Consider the following 24995-nt stretch of genomic DNA (forward strand, 5'->3'; position numbering starts at 1 on the left):
TACAGAAGATGCTAGAAGGAAAATTCCAATCCAATGAAAACAACTATACCCAAGAACATATAGGATACAGATAACGTCCCTACAAAAATTAAAAGAAAACAATCAATGAATCACAGTAAGACCACCAACTCCACAATAAAAGAAACTAACATTCATTGGTCACTATTATCTATCAACATCAATGTACTCAACTCTCCAATAAAAAGACACACTAACAGGAAGGGTGTGGAAACAGGATCCAACATTCTCCTGCATCCAAGAAGCACAACTCTGCAACAAAGATAAACACTACCTCAGGGTAAAGGGCTTGAAAAATGTTTTTCAAGCAAATGGACACAGAAAACATAGTGGGGTAGCCGTCCTAATATCTAATAAAATAGACTTTCAACCAAAATTAAACAAAAAGGTAAGGAGGGGCACCATATTCTCATCAAAGAAAAACTCCACCAAGAGGACATCACAATTCTGAACATCTATGCCCCAAATACAAGAGTGACTGCATTCATGAAGAAAACATTATTAAAGCTAAATCACACATCAATCCCAACGCCTTAATAGAAGGAGACTTCAACACCCTACTCTCACCAAGGGACAGATCATCTAGACAGAAGCCAAATAGGGAAATAAAGGCAATTACAGATGCCCTAATTCAAATGGACCTAATAGATGTCTACAGAACTTTTCACCCAAACTGAAAAGAGTATACCTTCTTTTCAGCACCTCATGGAACCTTCTCCAAAATAGACCATATAGTTGGTCATAAAGCAAACCTCAACAGGTACAAGAAAATTGAAATAATCCCCTGTATTCTATCTGACCACTATGAACTAAAGCTGGACCTCAAAAACAATAGAAATAACATAAAGCCTACACATAGATGGAAACTTAACAACTTGCTACTCAATAACAGCTGGGTCTGGGAAGAAATAAAGAAATTAAAGACGTCCTAGAACTCAATGAAAATGAAGGTAAAACATACCCAAATTTATGGGACACAATGAAAGCAGTGCTCAGAGAAAAATTCATAGCACTAAGTGCCTTCAAGAAGAAATTTGTAGCATCTAATACAAGCAACTCAATGGCCCAACTGAAAGCCCTAGAAAAAAATAGAAGGAGATACACCCAAAAGGAACAGATGGCTGGAAATGATCAAAATTAGGGCTGAAATCAATCATTAGAAACAAATAAAACAATTCAAAGAATCAATGAAACCTATAGCTGGTGCTTTGAGAAAATCAACAAGGTAGACAAACCCTTAGCCAAACTAACTAAAAGGCAGATAAAACCATACAAATCAGCAAAATCAGAAATGAAAAGGGGGACATAACTACAGATACTGAGAAAAGCCAAATAATCATTAGGTCATACTACAAAGCCTATATGTCACAAAATTTGAAAATCTAAAAGAAATGGACAACTTTTTTTGAAAGATTCCATCTATGAAAATTACGTCATGCTCAGGTAGAAAGATTGAATAGCCCTATATCCCCCAAAGAAATTGAAGCAGTCATGAACATTCTTCCTTCCAAAAAAGCCCTGGTCCAGATGGTTTCAGAGCAGAATTCTACCAACCTTCAAAGAAGTGCTAATTCAAATTCTCTACAAACTATTCCACAAAGTAAAAACAGAAGGAACTTTGCCAAAATCATTCTATGAAGCCACAGTCACCTTGATCCCTAAACCACACAAAGACGAAACAAAAAAAAAAAAAACTTCTGACCCATCTCTCTTATGAACATTGATGTAAAAATACTCAATAAAATACTTGCAAACCAGCATTGGGCAAAAAAGCAAGTATCATTACCACAATTACTTGGCTCTATCTGGCTAATAATGAATAAAAATGGGGGATATAGACAAACAGGTGTGGGCTTATAGGAAATATTATGAGAAGCCTTAACCCCTCGTTGGAACATCCTGCATCAGTTCTAGAACTAGCAGTGGTGGTGTCCGAGGTCTGAGTAGGTTCAGGAGACCATTGCCCCCAGGGGCGAGACGTGCTCCATGCCAATTGACTAACTCCATGTTTTCCTCCAATTTTGAAAGTCATTTAAGGTTCTTAAATTATTTTTTCCCTTTTTTCTTAAATTTTTCATCAATTACACTTTATTCATTCTGCATCCCCCCATAAGCCCCTCCCTCCTCTCCTCCCAATCCCACCCTCCCTCCTCCCTCTGCTTGCATGCCACTCCCCAAGTCCACTAATAGGGGAGGTTCTCCTCTCCTTTCTGATCTTACTTTGTGTCACTAGCATACAACATGAGAATTTTTCCTGTGCTGCAAATCTGTCTAAACAATTGTCTAGCTATATTTTAGGTAATTGGACTGGAGAATTCGATACTACGATGGAGCAGCTGAGAGTGGCCATTGTCACAGTAAATTCTACCGGAGTGGATGCAGGACTAGCCACAGGATTATCAACATGGATTGCTGCAGCCATGAATCATCTGAAGGAATGGGCGGGCATGGGAGTGTTAGCAGGCCTTCTGGTGTTGGTCTCCTTGGTTTTCCTGTGGTATATATGCAAGATTAGAGTCCCACAACAGTGTGATGCAGCCATGATCATTCAGGCCTTTACAGCCATTGAAGCAGGACATTCCCCCCAAGCATGGTTAGATACCATAAAAAGCTAAAATGATACGCTCAGGATGCGAGGCTAAGCACTGCACTCAGGGTCAGCCGCTTTGGACCCAGAGAAGAGCATGTCTGATTGCATGCGGGTTGATGCCCCAGGTCCCGCCTCTGAGAAAAAGGTATCGGACAGGTCTGATGCTCTTTGGGTGGATGACACCTAAATGAACATCTGTACAAAGTCCCAATTTATTTCTAATATCAGAGATCAGACCTCTACTCTTGCCTGACGCATCTAAAACAAAAAGGGGGAACTGTAGAGAGCTGAGGAATGCTATGCCTTAAAGATGGAGCTGGTTTCCGCCTTCCACCTTCCCGATGGTGAGTGCTCTCTGTCATGAACAATTCCACATTTGGCTAAGGCTGAGGATCTGGCTTGCTTCCATGTATGTGGACCTATCTGCATTGCCCCCGTGGCACGCCTGGGTTGGCTACCCAGAGGCTATTTAAGTTGTGGGCTGGCTTTCCCCGGGGTCTGAGGATTGTTCAATGTTCCTGAATAAACTGCATTGGAAAAAAAAAATACTTGCAAACCAAATCCAAGAAAACATAAAAGATGTCATTCACAATGACTAAGTAGGCTTCATCCCAGGTATGGAAGGATGGTTCAATATATGGAAATTCATCAGTGTAATCTACCATATAAACAAACTGAAAAACCACATGATCATTTCCTTAGATGCCAAAAAAGCATTTGACAAAGTCCAACACCCATTCATGTTTAAAGTCTTGGAGAGATCAGGGATAAAAAGCACATACCTAAACATAGCAAAGACAATATACAGCAAGCGCATAGCCAACATCAGCCTCAATGGACAGAAACTTAAATCAATCCCACTGAAATCATGGACAAGAAAGACTGACCACTTTCTCCATATCTCTTCAACATAGTACTTGTAGTCTTATCTAGAGAAATAAGACAAGTAAAGGAGATCAAGTGGATACAAATCAAAAAAGGAAGAGCTCAAAGTTTCACTATTTGCAGGTTATATGATAATATACATGAGTGACCCCAAATATTCAACCAGGGAATTCCTTAAGCTGATAAACACCTTCAGCAAAGTGGCTGGGTACAAAATTAACTCAAATAAATCAGAAGCCCTTCTGTATACCTGATACAAAAGGGCCAAGAAAGAAATCAGTAAAACAACACCCTTCACAATAGCCACTAATAACATAAAGTACTGTGGGGTGACTTTAACCCAACAGGTTAAAGACCTGCTTGCAAAAACTTCAAGTCTTTGAAGAAAGAAATTGAAAAAGATATCAGAAGATAGAAAGATCTGTTCTCATGGATCAGTAGAATTAACATAGTAAAAATGGCCAACCTGCCAAAAGTAATCTACAAATTCAATGCAATTCCCATCAAAATACCAATACAATTCTTTACAGACCATGAAAGAAAATTTCTCAACTTCATATGGAGAAACAAAAAATACAGAATTTCCAAAACGATCCTGTACAACAGAACATCTAGAGGTATCTCCATCCTTGATCTCAAGCTGTACTAGAGAGCAATATTAATAAAAACGACATGTTATTGGCATAGAAGCCGAAAGGTGAATAAATGGAATAGAATAGAAAACCCAGAAATAAACCCACACACCTATGAATACTTGATTTTCCACAAAGAAGCCAAAACCATTCAATGGAAAAAAGACAGCATCTTCAACAAATGGTGCTGGTCCAACTGGATGTCTACATGCAGAAAAATGAAAATAGATCCGTATTTAGCACCCTGCACAAAACTAAAGTCCAAGTGAATCAAAGACCTCAATATAAAACCAGACACACTAAATATGTTAGAAGAAAAAGTGGGGAAGAGCCTGAACTCATTGGCACAGTAGACAACTTCCTGAACAGAACACCAACAGCCCAAGCTTTAAGAGCAACAATTGATAAATGGGACCTCATGAAACTGACAAGATTCTATAAAGCAAAAGACATTGTCATCAGAATGAAACAACAGCCTATACACTGGGAAAGGATCTTCATCAATCCTATATCTAACAGAGGGCTTATATCCAGAAAAAAATAATGAACTAAAGAAGTTAAAAAGAAAGAAATCAAGCAATCCAATTAAAAATGGGGTAAGGAGCTAAACAGAGAATTCTCTGTGGAAGAATATAGAATGGCAGAGAAACACCTAAAGAGATGCCCAATGTCCTTAGCCAACAGAGGGATGCAAATCAAAACAACCCTGAGATTTCACCTTCTGCTTATGAGAATGGCAAAGGTTAACAATTCAAGTGACAACACATGCTGGAAATTTTGAGAATTGGGAACCCTCCTCCATTGCTAGTGGGAATGTAAACTTGTACAACTACTTTGAAAATCGATCTGGCCCTTTCTCAGACAATTAGGAATAGTGCTTCCTCAAGATTCAGCTATACCACTCCTAGGCATATTTCCAAAAGAAGCTCAAGTACACAACAAGGACATTTACTCAACCATGTTTGTAGCAGCTTTATTTGTAATAGCCAGAACCTGGAAACAACCCAGATGTCTATCAACAGAGGAATGGATACAGAAATTGTGGTAATTTTACACAATGGAATACTACTCAGCAATAAAAAAACAAGGAAATCATTAAATTTGCAGGCAAATGGTGGCATCTAGAAAAGATTGTCATGAGTAAGGTATCTCAGGAGCAGAAAGACACACATGGTATATACTCACTCATATAGACCTGTAAGTTCAGATAAACATAGTAAAATATATGTACCTAAAGAAGATAAATAAGAAAGAGGACCTGGAGTAAGATGATCAATCCTCCCTTAGAAAGACAAATGGGATGGATATGGGAAGTAGGAGAAAACAAGTAACAGGACAGGAGTCTATCACAGAGGGCCTCTGAAAGTGTCTACCTAGCAGTTGATCAAAGCAGACAAACCTTGGGCAGAGTGCAGGGAATCATATGAAAGAAGGGAGAAATAGTATGACCTGGAGTGGACAGGAGCTCCGCAAAGACAAAATATAGCAGGGCACAGAGTTCCTCTATGAGACTGTTTTTATAACCAAGGACCATGTATGGATATTACGTATAACCTCTGCTCAGATGTAGCCCATAGTAGCTCAGTATGCAAGTGGGTACCCTAGTAAGGGGAACAGGAACTATTTCTGACATGAAATCAGTGACTGGCTCCTTTACCTCCCCTCAGCTCCAAGGGAGGAAGAGCCTTGCTAGGCCACAGAGGAGGACATGGCAGCCAGTACTGAAGATATCTGATAAGCTAAGATCAGATGGAAGGGGAGGAGTACCTCTCCTAGCAGTGGACTTGGAAAGGGGCAGGGAGGAGATGAAGGAGGGTGGAATTGGGAAGGAATGAGGGAGGGGGCTAGAGCTGGGATACAAAGTAAATAACCTGTGGTAAATATAAATAATAAAAATTTTTTAAAAAGCCATATTTATTTTTCTTGGCTATTTTCAAGGTTTGACAAGATAAGTTTCTTTTTGCAGTGGTTAGCAATTCATGTAGAGATTTTTGACTAAGTGCCGAGCATGAGTAAACATGTAAAGCACATACCTAAATGGGACATCTATATCAACCCTTCATAGACCAGGAAACTGCTCAAAATAGAGGACAATATAGAATATAAGAGCTAGGAGATGGGTAGATGTGCTGTAATACAGTGTCTGCTGGATGTGATATGGCAATTTTAATCATAAACATATATCAGGTTGTGGATACCTGCACAACACTGGCACAAGATTTGTTCTTCAGAATTCCCTTATGAATAGAAGGACTCATGAGTTCTACCAATCCTGAATTTAACATTTGTTGGTAAAGATAATTACATGTGTGTTGTCACCAGTAAGTTTCCAGTGGTTCAGTCATAACTTTCTATGCATGTTCATATGAGCACCCATAATTAAGCCCATTATTAAATAAAAGGATATAAATATATGAGGAGGTATTTTAAAAGAAGACCTGTAGGACAAAAAGAGACAGTTATGTGGTCAAGATGATTATAATAAATTGTGTACATACATGAAGCAGTCAAAATTAGTAAAAATAAAGCAAAATTCTTACAGAAAAATACCTTATTTCATATATATATATATGATATTTTTCTTTAAAGGAAAGTCTTGGATAGTGTTTCCCAAAACAAAGAATTTTTTTCCTGACAGACTGATTTAAAAAAAAAATTTCCTTGTGACAGAAAGAAGTTTGGTTAAATACTTCACAGAGACATTGTATTCCATGCATTATAAAATTTTGTTCTTTATCCGAAAAAGATACTATAAAAAAGGATTAGCAAACAATCTTAATGTAATTTAAAAAACACAACGTAGGTTTAGATAAACATAAAAGCACTATTATCACTGCTATAAGTGTAAACATGAAGAAAAATATGTCTTAGAATCTCATGAGGACATGCATTTTCTAAAACCCACTGGGACAAAAAAAATCACTCTCAAAAATTCATGATGTTTCAAGAAAACGCCTTTAAATTCTGGCTCCAGCAAAGGAGGAAATTTAGAACTTAGTTTATGTTTTGCTCAAACAAGAACGTGAAGAGAGCACTTGAAAAGCAGCGGTGACGTCCTCCACCCTCTGCCAGAGCTGCTCCTCTGCTGCCCCTAAGATGTGGAGAGAAGAAATGGAAACAAGTGGAGAATCTTGGTTAAGACTGATGATCACTGTACCATAGAGAACAGGATACACATATCTTCAGAGTTCCTACAGAATGGACATATGGTGAGACACAAGGCACACCTTTGCATTTTCAAAAATGAGATTAAGTTGTGATATTGATTTAATATTTACATTTTAAGAGAAGCTAGGTGTTTGGAGGGTCAGCTTATGTTTAATTTTATGTAATTTGATTATAAAGTATTTGTTATAAATGAAGTATCTCATATTTATGGTTTACTTCTGGATATTATATTTTTAACTCTTAAGAATGGACATTTAAATTATTCTGCTGTTATCACTTACCAATTTATTAAAATGTTTCCTCTTTCATATTTTATTTACACTAGCATAAGGTAGTGATTTGGTTAGATTCTTATATTTACATTATACCTCTTACAAATTTCCCATATTCCTTTGTTTTTAAATTTTTTATTTGTTTTTATTTCGGGTGCATTGGTGTTCTGGCTGCATGTATGTCTGTGTGAGGGTGCTTGATTGTGAGCTGCCATGTGGATGCTAGGAAGTGAACTCTGGTCTTGTAGAAGAGCAGCCAGTGATCTTAACCACTGAACTATCTCTCCAGTCCACATTCTATAAATTTTTATACTTTATGCAGCATGGTATTTGAACATAAAATTTCTTCAGCTTATTTTGTTTTCAGAGTGCAATTTGGAAACTGAAGTAATACTTCCGAATTATAAATAGGATACTGGAAAATTTTCTAGTATGTTTTTAAATGTATTGAATGTGCAATTTTTTTTCATTTTAATCAGAATACTTTATAATGTGATTATAAAAACATTTTTCTTTTGACTGATTCAATATTTCATCTCAGTGCAGTATGTAGGCACTGCTTAAAATAATGTTGACATCAATAGTCATGCGTTATTCTTGAATTGTGAGTTTTAGAAATGATTTTTAAAAGATTAATTTGGCTGGGTATGGTGGCACGAGACTGCAATCTGACCTCGAGATGGAGGCTGGAGGCTCAGGAGTTAAAAGTCCTTCCAGGCTAGGCTGATGCTATGTCCAACTGGGCTGAAGCAGACCTTGTCAACCCCCTTTTATTTTCATGGACCATGAGCCTGAGATCAGGCAGTCTGTTCAGTGACAGGACTATTTACAAATAAAGCTGTTTGTTGCTATTTTAAAATATATTTATTATTTGAAAATTTTATGTGTGTGTATTGTGTTCATATACACTTCCATCCTATTCCTCCTAGGTCATCCCATTGCTTAGTAAAAAAAAAAAAAAAAAAAAAAAAAAAAAAAAAGAAGTTTAAATTTCTACTTAACATTGTATTTATTCTCATTTTAGATTAACACAAATAAGGTAGAACAGAAGGCTTCAGATTATCAATTATTTAGTTTCACTTGCTATTGCCACAGTGCTTTAATAAGAGTTTACTTGGCAAGACTATAAAATATACAAGAATATATTAGTCAACTAAAGAAAGAGATTTAAATATGTATTTAGTTTAATTTTTAACTACTAGTCATTTTATTTAACAGGATAACTTGTAATCATAAACCATAGTGATTATGCTGTACTGTCCATAATTGACTTCATAAAATAAATTATTTTATATTATTTCCAGAAAATTATTTTCTGGAAAATTATTTAAAATTTTCTACATCAATTCTGCATGTTATGTGGTTATATTTTCCTTTATATATTGTTTTGAAGAGTAAAAGAAAGCAATAAAGATAATTTTTGAAAAAAGATGTGCCACAATGTCGATGCTAATACTATAAATTTACATGATGTGTGTTTTTCTTATGATTACAGAGTCTCATAAATACACTATTCTTTCCTCTGGAGAACATGCAAAACCAGAGCTTCGTCAATGAGTTCATACTTCTGGGGCTTTCACAAAACCCACAAATTGAGAAAATATCATTTGTTATATTTTTATTGGTCTATCTTGCAACTCTTGTGGGCAACATGATGGTTGTGGTGACCATATTCTATAGTCCTGTGCTGCTCAGCTCCCCCATGTACTTCTTCTTGGCATTCTTATCCTTCCTAGATGCCTGTGTCTCTTCTGTTGTCACACCAAAGATGATCATAGACTTGGTTTATGAGAAGAAGACCATCTCTTTTGAATGCTGTATGACCCAGGTTTTTGCTGTGCACTTTCTTACTGCAGTGGAGGTGATTGTCCTGGCAGCCATGGCCTATGATCGCTATGTGGCCATTTGCAAGCCCTTGCACTACTCTTTCATCATGAACAGGAGGCTCTGTGGCATTCTGGTGTGCGTGGCCTGGGCTGGAGGATTCTTGCATTCTATCATACAAATTGCCTTCACTTTGCAGCTGCCCTTTTGTGGACCCAATATCATTGATCATTTCATATGTGACTTGTTCCCATTGCTGAAGCTTGCCTGCACTGACACACACATTTTTTTCATTTTGGTGTTTGCTAACAGTGGCTCAATCTGCATAATTATTTTCTCCTTTTTGCTTGTTTCTTATGGTGTCATCTTGTTCTCTCTGAGAGCCCACAGCTCTGAAGGGCGGTATAAAGCTCTGTCCACTTGTGGATCCCATATTACTGTTGTAGTTTTTTTCTTTGTTCCTTGTATATTAATATATGCATGACCTACATCTGCATTCTCTTTCGAAAAAAATGTATTTGTGTTTACAGATGTCCTGACACCATTGCTCAATCCTATTGTTTACACTTTCAGAAATAAGGAAATGATAAATGCCATCAGAAAACTGTGGAAGAAACTGATAGTAGTTCATGACAAATATTAAAACGTTGTATTTATAGTACTGCGGAAATGGCTGATTGGACAAAAGTCCTTGCTGTATAAGAATGAGACTGTTTGGATACTTACTACTCATATCCAAAGCCAAGTATGGTAGGTCATCATTAATGCACTGTGGGTAAATCAGAACCAGGCAGACCCCAAGAATGAACTGGACAACTAATCTATGAATAACATAGCTACTTCAAAATTCAGTCAATCAGAGATATTTTTCTCAAGGAAATGAGGTAGAGAAGATAGATAAGGATATTCATTACTCCTTAATGCTCTGCAGGAACGTGCATGGCTACCAGCATTTTCTTCATGTTCACATACATTACACACGCATTTACACACATGTGACGAATAGAACAAATCAAATAATTATACTTAGTAAACTTAATGTAAACCACAAAGTAAAACCATATTTACTCATAAAAGCCCTTCATGATTACTCCTTATAGAGAAGCACATGAAACTATTCTATAGATTATTTATTAAGATGTATATGAGAAATTCATTTGTGAGATAACATTTTTACTATGAAATGAATATAAACATTAAAGAAATTTACAATGATCATATATAGAGTTGAAATTGACATTCAGAAAGATGCTGTGAGGCTTCCCTTTAAATTTTATAGTTTTAGTATTGATGTACTTAACCATCAATAAAAACAAAAGTCATTGACTGAATTGGGAGGTAAATAATATAGCATTTTATCCTTTTTCATAACTCATGAGTTATATATATCAGGGGTCTGATTAATTTTAAAGTAGAATACTTTTATTTATTCATAAATATTCTAAACAATAAATATTTTAAAATAATTTAAATAACTGAACTATATGTCATAAATCTAAGGCAATATTAAAAGAAATTTAGCTATTTGAATATCTGTTAAAATTAGTTGATGGAATGAATATGTTCTGGTAGATATCTGAGTAGATGGAAGGAGGGAAGTGAGTGGGAAAAGGAATAGAAAGGGGAACTTGGTTGGGGTTCAGGTGTAGAGAGATCAGGGGTTGGTGGGGTAGAGAGGGAGGCCTGGGAAAGAGAACAGAAGTCAGTGTGTGTGGGGTTATCTCTTGGACAGGGAAGACTCCCTGTAGTCTATGGAGGTGACCCTAGATGAGACTCCTAGAAGCAGCAGGAGGTATGGAGCCTGCGGTAATTACTTCACATAGCAAGGTGGGACTTCCAGTGGAGGGAGGGGACACCAACCCACCCATAAAATCTTCTACCCAAATTTTGTCTCACCTACAAAAAGTGTAAAGGTTGTAACAAAGACTGAGGGAATGCCAATCCAATGACTGGCCAAATTTGAGACACACCCCATAGGAAAGAGCCAGACCCTGGTTCTACTAATGATACTCAGCCATGCGTGCAGGGAGGATCTTGGTATAAATGTCTTCTGAGAGGCTTCATCCAGCAGCTGATGGAAACAGATGCAGAGACCCAGAGCCAAAGAAAAGACAGAGGCTTGGGAATTTTGTGGAGGAGTTGGAGGATGGAAATGGAATCAGAGGTGTCAAAGACACCACAAGAAGCCCTGCAGAGTAAACTTACTTGGGCCCATGGTTGCTCACAAAGACTGAACCAAAAACAAAGAACCTGACCAGGCTGAACCTAGACTCCATTCATATAAACTTGTGTCTTGAAATTGGGAAACAAAACAAACTAAAAATATTTCAAAGTTTTAGTGACATTGAGATTACACCAACTAGAAATATAGAGAGATGAACATAATAGAAACCGTATATTATTAGAAACCTTATATTATTTTTCAAACTTAATATGTGTCCATGGGATTTCCCACAGAGTCTACGACTGACTATGTACACCCAGCTGGATTCAAACTCTCAGGGACATGCTTGCCTCTGTTTATGAAGTACAGGATTAAAGTTGTGCACAAACATGCCCACTACAGATGGGATTGTATTTCTTTTGTTTTAGATGTATTTCTTTTATTAATTACAGCTTATTCATTTTGTATTTCAGCTGTAGCTACCTCCTCCATTTCCTCCCAATCCCACCCTCCATCCTTCATTCCTCCCTTGCACTTTCCCAAGTCCACTGATAGGGTGAAAGAACTGAGGATGGCAGGGGTGGCTCCATTGGGTTTCTTAGATCCTTTCTTAAGTTGATTGACCTTGGAGTGACTTGACCCCCACCTTTGGGTTCCAAGAAAGGCCACATTGCCCTCCAACCCTGCAGGTTGTCATGGATACCACAAAATGTGTAAATAGATAACTATAATCAGGTTTCCACCCCACAGGTTGTCAGGTTGTCATAAATGTCACAGAATGTGTTAGTGGGTCCTCCACTCCACCCAGCAGGCTATCCTACAGATATCTTCGATATCTGTTGGTTTGGCCAGGTGGTTTGGAACAATTAGCCTAAAGGTCATCTCGAAAACTGAAACTCCTATGCAAAACTTTCCCTTCCCTATAATGCCAAGGCTTGGAATTCCCTGCTTGTCATTTTTCCTATTTAAAAACTCTGCCTTCCTGAGACTCAGGGCCTCGCTTTCTAACCTCCTACTTCGGGAAGATTGGCAGCCCAAGCTTAAGCTTGAAAAACGATCCTCCCGTGATTTGAAATGGACTTGACTCCTACTGGTCTTTTGGGGTCTCTAGAATCAGGCACAAAACAGGGAAGTTCTCCTCCCCTTACATTTTAACCTAGACTATCAGGTCTCATCAGGACTGGCAGCATTGTCTTCCTCTGTGGGCTGGTAAGGCTGCTCCCCTTTCAGGGGAAGATGATCAAAGATCCAGTCACTGAGTTCATGTCAGAGACAGTCCCTGTTCCTATTACTACAGAACCCACTTGGAGACTGAGCTATCATGGGCTACATCTGTGCAAAGGTTCAGTGGTAAGCTCCTGTGCTGTTCCCTGTTTTCTCCCTCTTTCAATGTCCATCCCATTTGCCTTTCAGAATGAGGATTGATCATCTTACCTAATAAGTGAGTATATATCATGTGTGATACCTCACTCAGGGTGATCTTTCCTAGTTTCCACTATTTGCCTCCAAATTTCATGATTTTCTTGTTTTTAATAGCTGAATAGTATTCCATTGTTTACATGTACCACAGCCTACCACTGAGGGCCTCTCAAAGATTTTACCCTGCAGGGTATCAAAGCAGATGCTGAGACTCATACTCAAAATTTGGGCAGATGCAGGGAATCTTATGAAAGAAGGGGGAGACAGAAGGAACTGATGGGGACAGGAGCTCCACAAGAAGAGCAACAGAACCAAAAGTCTGGGCTAAGGAGTCTTTTTTGAGACTGATACTCCAACCAAGGACCATGAATGGAGATAACCTAGAACTCCTACACAGATGTAGCCCATGATAGCTCAGTCCTCAAGTGGGTTCTCTAGTAATGGGAACAGAACTGTTTCTGATATGAACTCAGTGGCTGGCTCTTTGATCACCTCCTCCTGATGGGGACTTGTGTCTTTTTTATTATTTTATTTTTGAAATTTATTACTTTTTACTCACTTTAAATCTTGGTTGTGGCCCTATCCCACCTTGCCTCCCAGTCTTACACATCTTTCTTTCTTTCTTCCCCATCCTCTTCCCTATTCTTCAGAAAAGTGTAAGTGATTAAAAGATTGCTAGAAAGCCAGTTTCAGATTCTCTCCTAGCTATCCTTACTAGAGGCCCCACATGAAGCCTAAGGTGCCCATCACCTTCATTTTGTAAGGGGGTCTACAAAATGCATGTTCCTTGGTTGATGCTTCAGCCTTAGCAAGCCACTCTGGGTGTTTGTTAGTTGGTTCTGTTGATCTCCTTGTGGAGCATTTCTCATCCCCAGGTCCTTTTTCCTCCTGCTTTTCCACAGGATTCCTTTCACATCATCCAATGTTTGGCTGTGAGTCTCAGCATCTGTTTTGTGGTGCTGCTTGTTATAGCCTCTCAGAGGACAACTCTGATAGATTCCAGTTTGCAGGCTTACCAAGTGTCTTTCTTAGTGTCTGAGGTTGACACTCTCAAAATTTGCAGACAAATGGATGGAAATAGGAAAAATCATCCTGAGTGAGGTAATGCAGACACAGAAAGACACACATGGTATGTATTCACTTATAAGTGGATTTTAGCCATATAGTACAGTAGAAGAGAAACATACTACAAAGCACAGACACAAAGAAAACAAATAACAAGAACAATCCAAAGGAGGATGCATAAATCTCACTCGGAAAGGGAAATAGAACACACAGAGGTAGGAGTGGAAGAAAGGGAACAAGATGGGAAAGGGGCCAGAGAGCAATATGAGGGTGGAAATCAGTCTAGGGGACAGGGGGGAAAAGAGGATAGAAAGCATATAGAGAAAAGAGAAACTGAGGGTGGGGCATTTCTGTGACAAGCTGGAGATCTAAGTTAGGGTAGGCTCCTCGAGGATATGAGGGGTACTCAAGCAGAAGCCATAGGGACAGAAGAGGATACCCGTAAAAACTGTCTTGTGTTTTTAATTCCACTACTCAGAATGTTGGATGACTGAAATTGATCCAAGTACCAGGCTAGCATAGTCCACAGAGTGAGGAATTTCTTTAAGAAATCAAGAGAAAAAAATAAAAATAAATAAAAATAAAAATAAAGAAATCAAGAGAGCTGTTGATTCTTGAAAACAAAGTTCTTTTTTTTTAAATTTTTTATTAATTATATTTATTCATTTTGCATCCCCCCTGTAGCTCCCTCCCATCTCCCCTCTCAATCCCTCCTTCCTCCTCCTTTTCTATGCATACCCCTCCCCGAGTCCACTGATAGGGGAGGTCTTTTCCTTCATTCTGATCCTAGTCTATTAGGTCTCATCAGGAATGGCTGCATTGTCTTCTTAAAGGGGAGAAAAACTTTAGTCATTCCACTAAAGTCAAGAATAAAGCAAGAGGGTCTATTCTCTCTATTACTATTCAATATAGTAAGGTAACTCAAATAAATACTGTAATGGTTAGTGTCAACATTTACCTTGAGGGGATATGGAACCATCAGGTGATAAGCCTACAGATACAGACGTAAGGTCATGTTTTATTAGGTTAGCCTCTGCACATGCCTGTGAGGATTTATCTCTACTAGGTTTATCTTTATTTGTTGAAATGAAAGATTCATTTGAAAAGTGGTTGTTATTGTTCCCTGAGCTTGGGTATGAGAGGGTGTATCATTACTCTGCTTCTGGATTGTGGGTTCTATATTGCCAGCTACCTTCAGCACTTGTCATGACCCACAACTATAATGAACTTTACCATGTAACTGTGAGCCACATGACTCATTTTCTTAATTAGGTTACTGTTGTCTGGAATTCTAATGCAGAAGCAGAAACAAAAGAGGTAATGGTTACATAAAATTGGTACAAGCCTTAGGGCTCTTGCTTTGATAAGCATAACCATGTTTTTTTGTTTGTTTGTTTTGTTTTTTTGTTTTTTTTTCTGGCATTTGAAATTGATTTTGGAGTGGATGTAGAAGAGTGGTAAATTAATCCAAAAAATTCCCAGTTTTTCTGAGGTGGTATTTAATGGCTCATCCTGGTGGGATTTCAGAATGCAAGAATGCTGGAAGATGTGTGAACTATGGTGGTTAATGCTATGAGGTTTCAAAGGTGTAGAAAGACTCATCAGAGGTATATTAAGGACCATTTGTGTAATATATTTTTCCAGAATTGGCCTTTATGTCTACCATTGCATCAGTCATTAGGGTGGACCAGAGTTAAAATGTGTCTTCCACTGTCAAATTATTTGATTAAGGAAAATCCCTTACAGGTGTACCCAGCTTCTTGAGTTTAACTTAATTCCAAATGTAGTCAAATTGACAAATAAGTTTAGCTATCACACTCATGTTCTGAGAACAGTAATGAATTAATATTTAAATATAATGAACTGAGTCAATGAACAGAGAATCTTTCAGGACAGGAGAACATTCAGTCAGTAACATGGATACACTAAAATTTATTATATTTATTTCTATCATTATGTGTATGAATATATTTCCTGTTTGTGTGCACATATGCTATATGTGTAGTGCTCATTGAGGTAAAAAAAGTGTTAACTACCTTGGAACTGGAGTTTTATATTCCTATTTTATATACCTCTTTACATATTTACACATAAATCTTCTTCTTTAATATACAGTCCTTTCCAAGCTCTTCCAAAATAATGAATGTTTACATTATGAATTTATTGAAAAAAAATTCTTGAAACAAGAAAATTTTCTTAAATTCAGTACATAAACAGTATAGTCCACATACTAGTAAACAGAGTTTTGCTCCCAAGCAATGCTGGGAACATTATTACATTGAATTAATGGAAAACATTTTAAAAAATACAATCTAAATTGGGATGTGCATATAAGTATTATTAAACACTGGGGGAGTGAAAAAGTATACAAAAATGTGTCTTTGCATCTCAAGGGGACAGAAAATTTCCAAACCCTTGGGGGACTAATAATCAATCTCATAGATTCATGATGTCTCAGGAAAACCTCTTTAAATTCTAGTACCAGTTAAGAAGGAATTTTGATTTATTAATTTTCTATTATCCAGAGAGAGTTATGAATATAGAATGTGTGAGACAAAGACATTATTCTCCAAACTCATTGTCAGACTAGCTCTCCTTTCTCTTAGAAGCAGAAACTGGATGCAAGCAGAATATTTTGATCATCACTGAATGGACACTCTGCCATAAGGATTAGATGATGACTATCATCAGATTTTCCACACAACTCATACATGGTAAAAAAAAAAAAAAACAAAAAACATAAGGTATAGTTTTCACCTTCATAGATTATTTTAAATTTTGATAGTGTCAACATTTGGGTGTTGTGATTAGGCAACTATATACTTTTTGCTTCATAAATGTTTTCTTAAGAGAGTTATGTAAACTCTAGTGCTCAGATTCCTTACTTTAGTAAAATTATATGATTAGAGTCAGTGGATCCAAAAATAGATAAATGATACATGAGAAGGCTAGAAAGCATCACTTCACATACAATAATGGTACAAGTGCTCAACAAGAAATCATAGAGTAAAAACCCTTCCCTTCCCTTCCCTTCCCTTCCCTTCCCTTCCCTTCCCTTCCCTTCCCTTCCCTTCCCTTCCCTTCCCTTCCCTTCCCTTCCCTTCCCTTCCCTTCCCTTCCCTTCCCTTCCCTTCCTTTTCTTTTCCTTCCTCTTTCTTCACTTCCTTTCCAGACAGTCCTTTCTCTCAAATTATTTTCCAGATATGTTTCATCCACTTAATTAAATTGAACACTTTTTCAATGTTTCATCAAATTGAAACAAAATATCTTAGAAATGTAACATGAGTTTATTTTTCTATTTTCTCTCCAATAAGTTTTTATACATATGTGCTCAATCTTGTTTATACACTAATATGAAGTTTGAATTGAAATGTAGTATTCAATGTGTTTGTGTGAAAAACATTGAAATAGAATAATGATAAAATGAAGTGCTGATGTGCCTTAAAGAGTTACTGACAATGAATATAAAGTGTTCTATTTCCAAAAATACACACTAACCTAAGTTAGGAAAGAGAACAGAGAAAATCGTGACTGAAGTCACAGAGTCAAATCTTCTGATTTATCCATGTCGACTTAATTTTACCTAAGAATCAAGGTTCTCCCTCAAAATGTTCCAGAATATTGAATGTGGTCTGTAGGGAACACTAAAGCATACTTCCCATGACCACTGCTCAGGGGAGGGGCCCAGAGACCACAGTTCCTGCTATGAGGGACCCTGAATAAGAACAGAAACAGCTTTAGAATATCCAATTGAATGGCTGTTAGAGAAAAGGCCATCACTGCTTTAGAAAAAATACAAAGAGAATGAGTTAACAATTATAGGATAGGACAGATCTGAAATCAAAGATTGCATGAAGTTGGGAAAGGATTTGGGTTCATAGTATAGCCTTTTATGAAAAGATTGTCAGAGTTTGAAAGTGTTGATGTAAGATGCTGTGTTATTTCCATTTACTCTGGATAATTTTTTCAATGATATGAAAAACTCACTAGCTTCTAATGAAGTTTAAAGAAAATTGGATTTTGTGGATTTTAATCTGGATGTCTAATTTTGAGTATTTTGACATTAATAATAAGACATATAATATAACAAAAGCCTATCATTTTATATGTTCCTTTCTAGACTATAGAGAGTATTTAAATAGCTTTAAATGAGCATTCAATTTTCTTCTTTTTACTAAATATAGTATTAAAGTGTTTCCTTTGGTGTCCCCATCTTATTAGAGTTTTATATACAATTTTATGTAAAATAATTTGCAATAGAAGACATAATCATTGTCATTGTTAATCTTTTAGGTACTTCTAGGTTTCTAGTACTTTTAAGGATTAGTTTATTTTTATTTATATGTATGAGTGAGTGGGACACACATGTGTGTCATGTGTGTGTCTGGTAGTCAAGGAGGTTGTAAGAAGACTCCTGGAACTAGAGTTAAAGACCACGGTGAGAAACTGTATGGGTTCTAGGAACCACACCCAGGTCCTCTGAAAGAGGGAAAATCTTAATCTCTGAGGAAAATCTTCAAGTACTTTTTAATATTTTGACATATTCTAAGGTAAAATTTCTAAATATGATTTTATTTTCATAATTAAAATTTAATTCTGAAATTTATTTAAATTAATTTAAATATTTATGACTGGACTTACATGCTTATATTTCTATAATTATATATTTGTTGTATTGACTGAATAATTTTAAAAATAATGAAAATATATTTTTCTAAATGTATTTAAATGTATTGAATAGAGAATTTCATTAAGTTTTTGAAGGTTTTAAATGTCATTTTAAAGAGATATATTGAATGAAAAGTAAATAAACTGAAATAATTTTATGAGAGACATATTAATATGTCATTTTAAGATTTTTCTTTTAAAAAGAAAATTTTTACTGATTCAATTTTTCACCTAAGTTAGGCATGCAGACACTGTTTAAAATAACACTGACATTGATATTCTTATGTCCTTATCATTTACACAATATGTTTATAAAAAAATATGGATTTGAAAAGGTGTAGTAGGGGTAATTTGGAATTTAATGCTTGTGGTGAGGACAGGAGGATGGAGAATTCAAAGTCATTTTAGGTTACATCATGAGTTTGACTCCAGGCTGGGTTCTATCAGACTTTGTCCATCAATCAATCCCTCACTAAAACAATCAACTATCATCTTTTTCTTCAATAGATCAAAATGCTTCATGTATGATACTTTGCTCTCATTCTTATTATGCATAAAGCTGTATTGCTTATTTTAATTAAACATATATCAATTATTCTTTGAGAATTTCAGGCATGTATTATATGTTCACATGTGTGTGTGTGTTCCTATTGATCTTATGTTTTCAACCCTCCAATTAGACTCACACCCACTCAATAGCAGAAAGCGATTTTTTCAAATTTTTATTTCACAATTTATTTAGTCTAATTTTAGATTAATTATTATAGAGAATTGCAGGATATTAAACATACAGTCTGTTAATATTGCCACACTGCTTTACCATGTATGCATTAATAAAGATTATTAATTAATTGTAGCTGTTAATTTAGCTACATTACAAATTTTATTTAATATGGCTTAGCTTTCAACTATTTAGATGATACTACCTCCTAGTAGATGTCCTGGACCCCTGGCTCTTGCAATTATGCTTCCCCACTTTCTGCAATGCTCCCTGAGCCTTAGGTTTATGAGTTATATTATAGATGTATCAGGTTGAATTGGGCACCCTGTAGTCAGTCAGTTGTTTTCTGCATTGTGACTAGTTGCAGACTTCTTTAATTGCCTTCACCTGCTATACAAAGAATTGTGGCTCAATTTAGATTACAGTTTGTGTTATATCAATTAGCCTGTACTCTACAAGCATAACCCTGTGATCCTAAACTGTAACGTCATTGTACTCTCTTCACTGTCGATGTATCGCTGCAAATTTGGCAATTGCTTTACTGGCAAAAAAATAGTGACATTTTGTTTAGCACTATTGGCCATGTTAAATAGAAGAGGGAAATGAAGATAAAATTTGTTTAATTTTTAAAATTAATAGTAGGCCAATTTTCTTTGAAACATCCTCCTCAGTTTTGTTTTCTTTGTACAATCCAGCTGTCTGATACATGAGTCCCTGTGAGTAGATATGAGTACACTGCATCATTGATTGCTATTATTATTATCGATTATTATTATTATTACATGGGAATGTTATTTATTTTATTCTTTTCTCATGTATTAAGAACATTAAAAATCATTGCAAATTAAACTACTGTATCTTTTATAAAAATGTATTCTTTTCTTCTATAATACATCTCAACAACAGTTTCCTCTCTTTCCATTCCTCCCAGTACTACCCCCTGACACACCATCAGATTCCTATCAAACTATAGTTATTTTTTTAAAATATTGAGTTTCATTATGATATTTCATGCATGGGTGATGTGATTTGTGATCTTGTTCATTGTATTTGGCAATCGATAAAATTTCCTTGCTTACTTTTCGGGCATGCTGTTAAGCGTTTTACTCACAGATTTTAACAATCAACATAAATACTCTTTTGTACATATGCGTGCATATATTCACATGCGAAATTATATTTTACTGATACATTTTGGTTTTGTCTATAGAAGATGCTTTTTGTATATAGAAGATGCTTTAGTATTGTAGTTGCCTGAGACAATGAATCCAAGAGCTACGATATTTGCCTATAATTCAAGAAATCTCCTTCTGTTTGTAAGGCAGTTGTGTTTTCAAATGACTTAATTTCACCTACCATTGTAATGAAATGCTAACATGAGTATCATTTTAATGATTTCAAATTTGATCCTCCTCACTCTTGCTTATCATCAGATAAGTTGTTTACCAATATGTTTGTTGTACATTCACAAAATTTCAAACCATATGTTTTATAGAATTACACTTAACAGTATAAATGTCAAATAAATAAGTCTTAAGAATAAATTATCATCAGTGAATTATTCCTTTTCTTCAGTTATGCAGTTTTCTACAGTTGTCCTTATGTGGGTGGTGAGTTCACTCTCTTATGTTTTGCAAGATGCATCACTCACATGTGGACAAAGTAATATAATGTGGGACCTTTATAGAGAGGAAGCCTGTTGCACAGCTATCCTTACTCTTACTTTCTTAAGAAAAAAAATGTTTCACTTGACCCTGTTGATCCTCAGAAGAGGTCCAGTGTCTCTTAAAATCCAAAGTTACTCATCCTTTGTTTCTTTAAACTTATGATCTGTTGTTGAACTTTTGTACCAATAAAATAGCAACATTAACTTCTGACCCTATTGACTAAGAGCCTGAGTTATGAGTAGTGGCCTTTTATGTACTCTTTGAATTAGTCATCATGATGACAGCATAATTTTTCTGGTGACATTTTAAAATGATGAACTAAATATGAAATTCCAACTCTTCCAACAGACATATCATATGTACTGTTAGGTAATCCTTAGAGAACTTTCTTTTTTATGAATACATCATTCTTTTGAAGTTCTAGGCAATTTCATACTTTGAAACACAATTTTAAGCACACCCAGGATTTTCAAGTATAACCTAAAATACATTTTATCTCTTTTTTACTTGGTAGTCAAGGCAGTTCTATGATCAGTCACTGTATACTATATGTCTGAGCCTCATCCCATGAAGGAGGATTGAATGAGTAATAAATTTTTGTCTTTGGCTTATAATTAGAATATGAAATTAAAATGTCTTTTAATATTTTACTTTAAGATTTCATTAGAGTTTGACAGTTCAAAGATTAATTATTTCTATTTTATAACCCAAATAGATGTAATCCTGCCCTAAGATAAAGTGTGGATATTTAAGTATTCAATAATTTGTTTCTACCTCAAGTTTATGTAATAACCAACTCTACTCTTAAAAATAGTTCTAATATTTTTAATGGTGATAAAATAAATCAAGAATATTTCATATAAGTATGTACCAACTGCTTTGCGATAATAATATAATCATGTATGAATCTTTTTTTTTTTTTTACAATTACAGATTTAGATGAACAAATTTTCCTTTCACTGTCTTTTTGAGAATCATGAAAAACCAGAGCATTGTCACTGAGTTCTTACTCCTGGGACTTTCACAGAATCCAAAGGTTCAGAAAATAGTATTTGTTGTATTTTTGCTTGTCTACATTGCAACAGTTGGGGGCAACATAATGATTGTGGTGACTGTTGTTTGCAACCCTGTATTGCTGGGCTCCCCCATGTTCTTCTTCTTGGCTTTCCTGTCCTTGCTGGATGCATGCACTTCCTCTGTCATCACACCAAAGATAACTGTGGATCTACTTTATAAGAGAAGAACCATTTCCTTTGAAGGCTGCATGACACAAGTCTTTGCAGTGCACTTTTTTACTGGTGTAGAGGTGATTATCTTGACATCCATGGCCTATGATCGCTATGTAGCCATTTGCAAGCCCTTGCGCTACTCTTCCATCATGAACAGAAAACTCTGTGGAGTTCTTGTGGGGGTGGCCTGGACAGGGGGCTTCTTGCATTCTATCATACAAATTATCTTCATTTTACATCTGCCCTTTTGTGGTCCCAATGTAATTGATCACTTCTTGTGTGACTTGTTCCCATTAATGAAGATTGCCTGCACTGATACACATATTTTTGTCATTTTGGTGGTTGCAAACAGTGGATCTTTTTGCATTATTATCTTCTCCATGTTGCTTGTTTCCTATGGTGTCATCTTGTTCTCTCTGAGAGCCCATAGTTCTGATGGAAGGCGTAAAGCTCTCTCAACTTGTGGATCCCATATTATTGTGGTGGTTTTGTTCTTTGTCCCTTGCATAATAATATATGCAAGGCCTACATCTGCCTTCTTCTCTGAAAAAAATGTGTTTCTGTTTGCTACCATCCTCACACCATTGCTAAATCCTATGATTTACACTTTCAGGAACAAGGAAATGAAAAATGCCATCAGGAAATTGTGGAAGAGATTAATAATGGTTTATGGTATATCTTAAGATATTGTATTTCTTCACTTGGTAGATGGCTCAGTGGGTAAGAGTACTTCCTGTGTAAGCATGAGGAACTGAGGTCAGATTCCCAGGACTATGCAGAAGCCAGGCATGTTAACCCAGCTTAAACTCAGGGCTGGTGAAGTGGAGACAGGTTCCAGAGGATCACTGGAAAGATATTTTATCAAAAGAATTTAAAGGTTCAGATAGAGACTTGATGTCAAGGAAATAATGTAGTAGTAGGGGTTATATGTAGATGTTTGATTTTCTTCTTTGAGCTTTACACAAATTTTCAGTGATATATACACGCTCCTGCACCACTGTGCATGCATGTAATGTGCATGCATACACATGCACGCACACATATACATGAGAAGGAGCAAGTACATTTATAAGTAACAAAGAAGTCAACATATTTACTATGTTAAATAATTTATGAGTTGTTCATTCTTTTGAAAGAGATAGCACAATTCCACAGAGAATGCAATAACATGAAGGTAAAAACTGATTATACTTTCACCACTTAGTACTGTCAATGAAAAATAAAGCCAGTTCAACTTTAGTACTCTCATAAATCTAAAAAAAAGAGACAAAACAGAAAAGATTTAGCTATAAAAATTGCTTGCCATTCAATCTATGTTTCAGAAAAATATTTGTTGGTAAACATATGGTTTAAATTAGAAATAAAATATACTAAACTATCTTTCTGTAAGTAACTGTGATCATGAGAACCTAGAAGTACAAAGGAGGAATAAACAGAATCTGAAATATAGGTGTTCGGTCTCATGTGAATTCAGTATTTAGGTTGCTCCATTACATGTGTATACAATTTAAGTTACTTCTTGAATTTCTTAACATAAGACTTGACCATCCTGATTATGTGTGAGTTTCTCCTGTGAATATCCCATTCCAATGAATTCTGTGATCTAGTCCATAGATTTATCTTATTGAAGCATAACCTAAGTGTTAAATAATACTTTACTGGATGTGATGGGGCTAAGATGCTAACAAAGTGAGCACATATTTCTCACCTTTTACACAGGGAATAGATCTCAGAGAAACTATGGTCAATGGTGATTTTCAAAAGACTAAGACAGCCAGAAATGTGGCAATGCCTGTAATCCCAGAAGTCAGAGAGACAGAGGCAGCAGATTGCTCTATGTTCAAAGCTAGCCTGGTCTACTAAGTGAGTCCAGGACAGCCAAGAGAAACCTGTCTTAAAAAAAAAAACTAACAACAACCAAACAAAAAAACAAAACACCTAAAATAAATGCTCCAAAAAGAAGAGTAAAACATTTTAATTTGTTTGGTAATTTTAATATTCATAATTTTGTGCGCTCAAGTAAAAATATATTCAGATTTTTATAAAGATAACATTGAATAGGAAAATATGAAATCAACAGATGGGGATGTGGTAAAAAGCTCTCTTCTGGAAATGACATGCCTATTGCACATATGAACTCACAGTAGCTGTGGTCACTTATACGAGACGTACATGAGATTAAATCAATGGAAGACTCCATTGAGGAATAGAGGAAAGGACTCCTGAAACTTCACACTTAGTTGAGGGGTATTGACTGCTGATGGTATGTCAGGTAGAAAGAGTTACTTTTCTTTAGAATTGTGACAATGGTGTTTTTCTTAGGCCACAGTTAATGACCACATGGCTATGTGTTTATTGGTAGCACTAATTAGGCTAAGAGGGATAAACAAATACAGAGTTATAAAAAGAGAACATAAACTTTTGAGGAAGGTGTGAGGAAATCTGGAGAGAGTTCAAGAGGAAATGGGGGTGGATATGATCAATGAACATTGTATGCATGTATAGAATTTAATAATAATAAATAAAATAAAAAAATTTTAAGTTTTTATTTTATATTCCAGAGCCAAAAAAACACAAATACAGATCTTCAACTGGAAAGTTTATGAAGGATTGCAATTTGAGTCTAAAACACTGGATCTGAACCAAGTGTACAGGTCACATCAGACCGGATGT

At 36.0% G+C, this 24995-nt stretch overlaps 1 protein-coding gene and 1 pseudogene across 1 annotated transcript; both read left to right on the plus strand.

Moving 5' to 3' along the window:
* Positions 1-9093: 9093 nt before the first annotated feature.
* LOC110542129 (olfactory receptor 4C15-like) lies at positions 9094-10032 on the plus strand (annotated as a pseudogene).
* Positions 10033-22069: 12037 nt separating this feature from the next.
* LOC110542130 (olfactory receptor 4C15-like) lies at positions 22070-23005 on the plus strand. Its single transcript, XM_021628775.2, has one exon. The coding sequence runs from the start codon at positions 22070-22072 to the stop codon at positions 23003-23005; it is 936 nt and encodes a 311-aa protein (XP_021484450.1).
* Positions 23006-24995: the final 1990 nt, after the last annotated feature.

This window comes from Meriones unguiculatus, chromosome 18, assembly GCF_030254825.1.
Source record: "Meriones unguiculatus strain TT.TT164.6M chromosome 18, Bangor_MerUng_6.1, whole genome shotgun sequence".
NCBI classification, from domain to species: Eukaryota; Metazoa; Chordata; class Mammalia; order Rodentia; family Muridae; genus Meriones; species Meriones unguiculatus.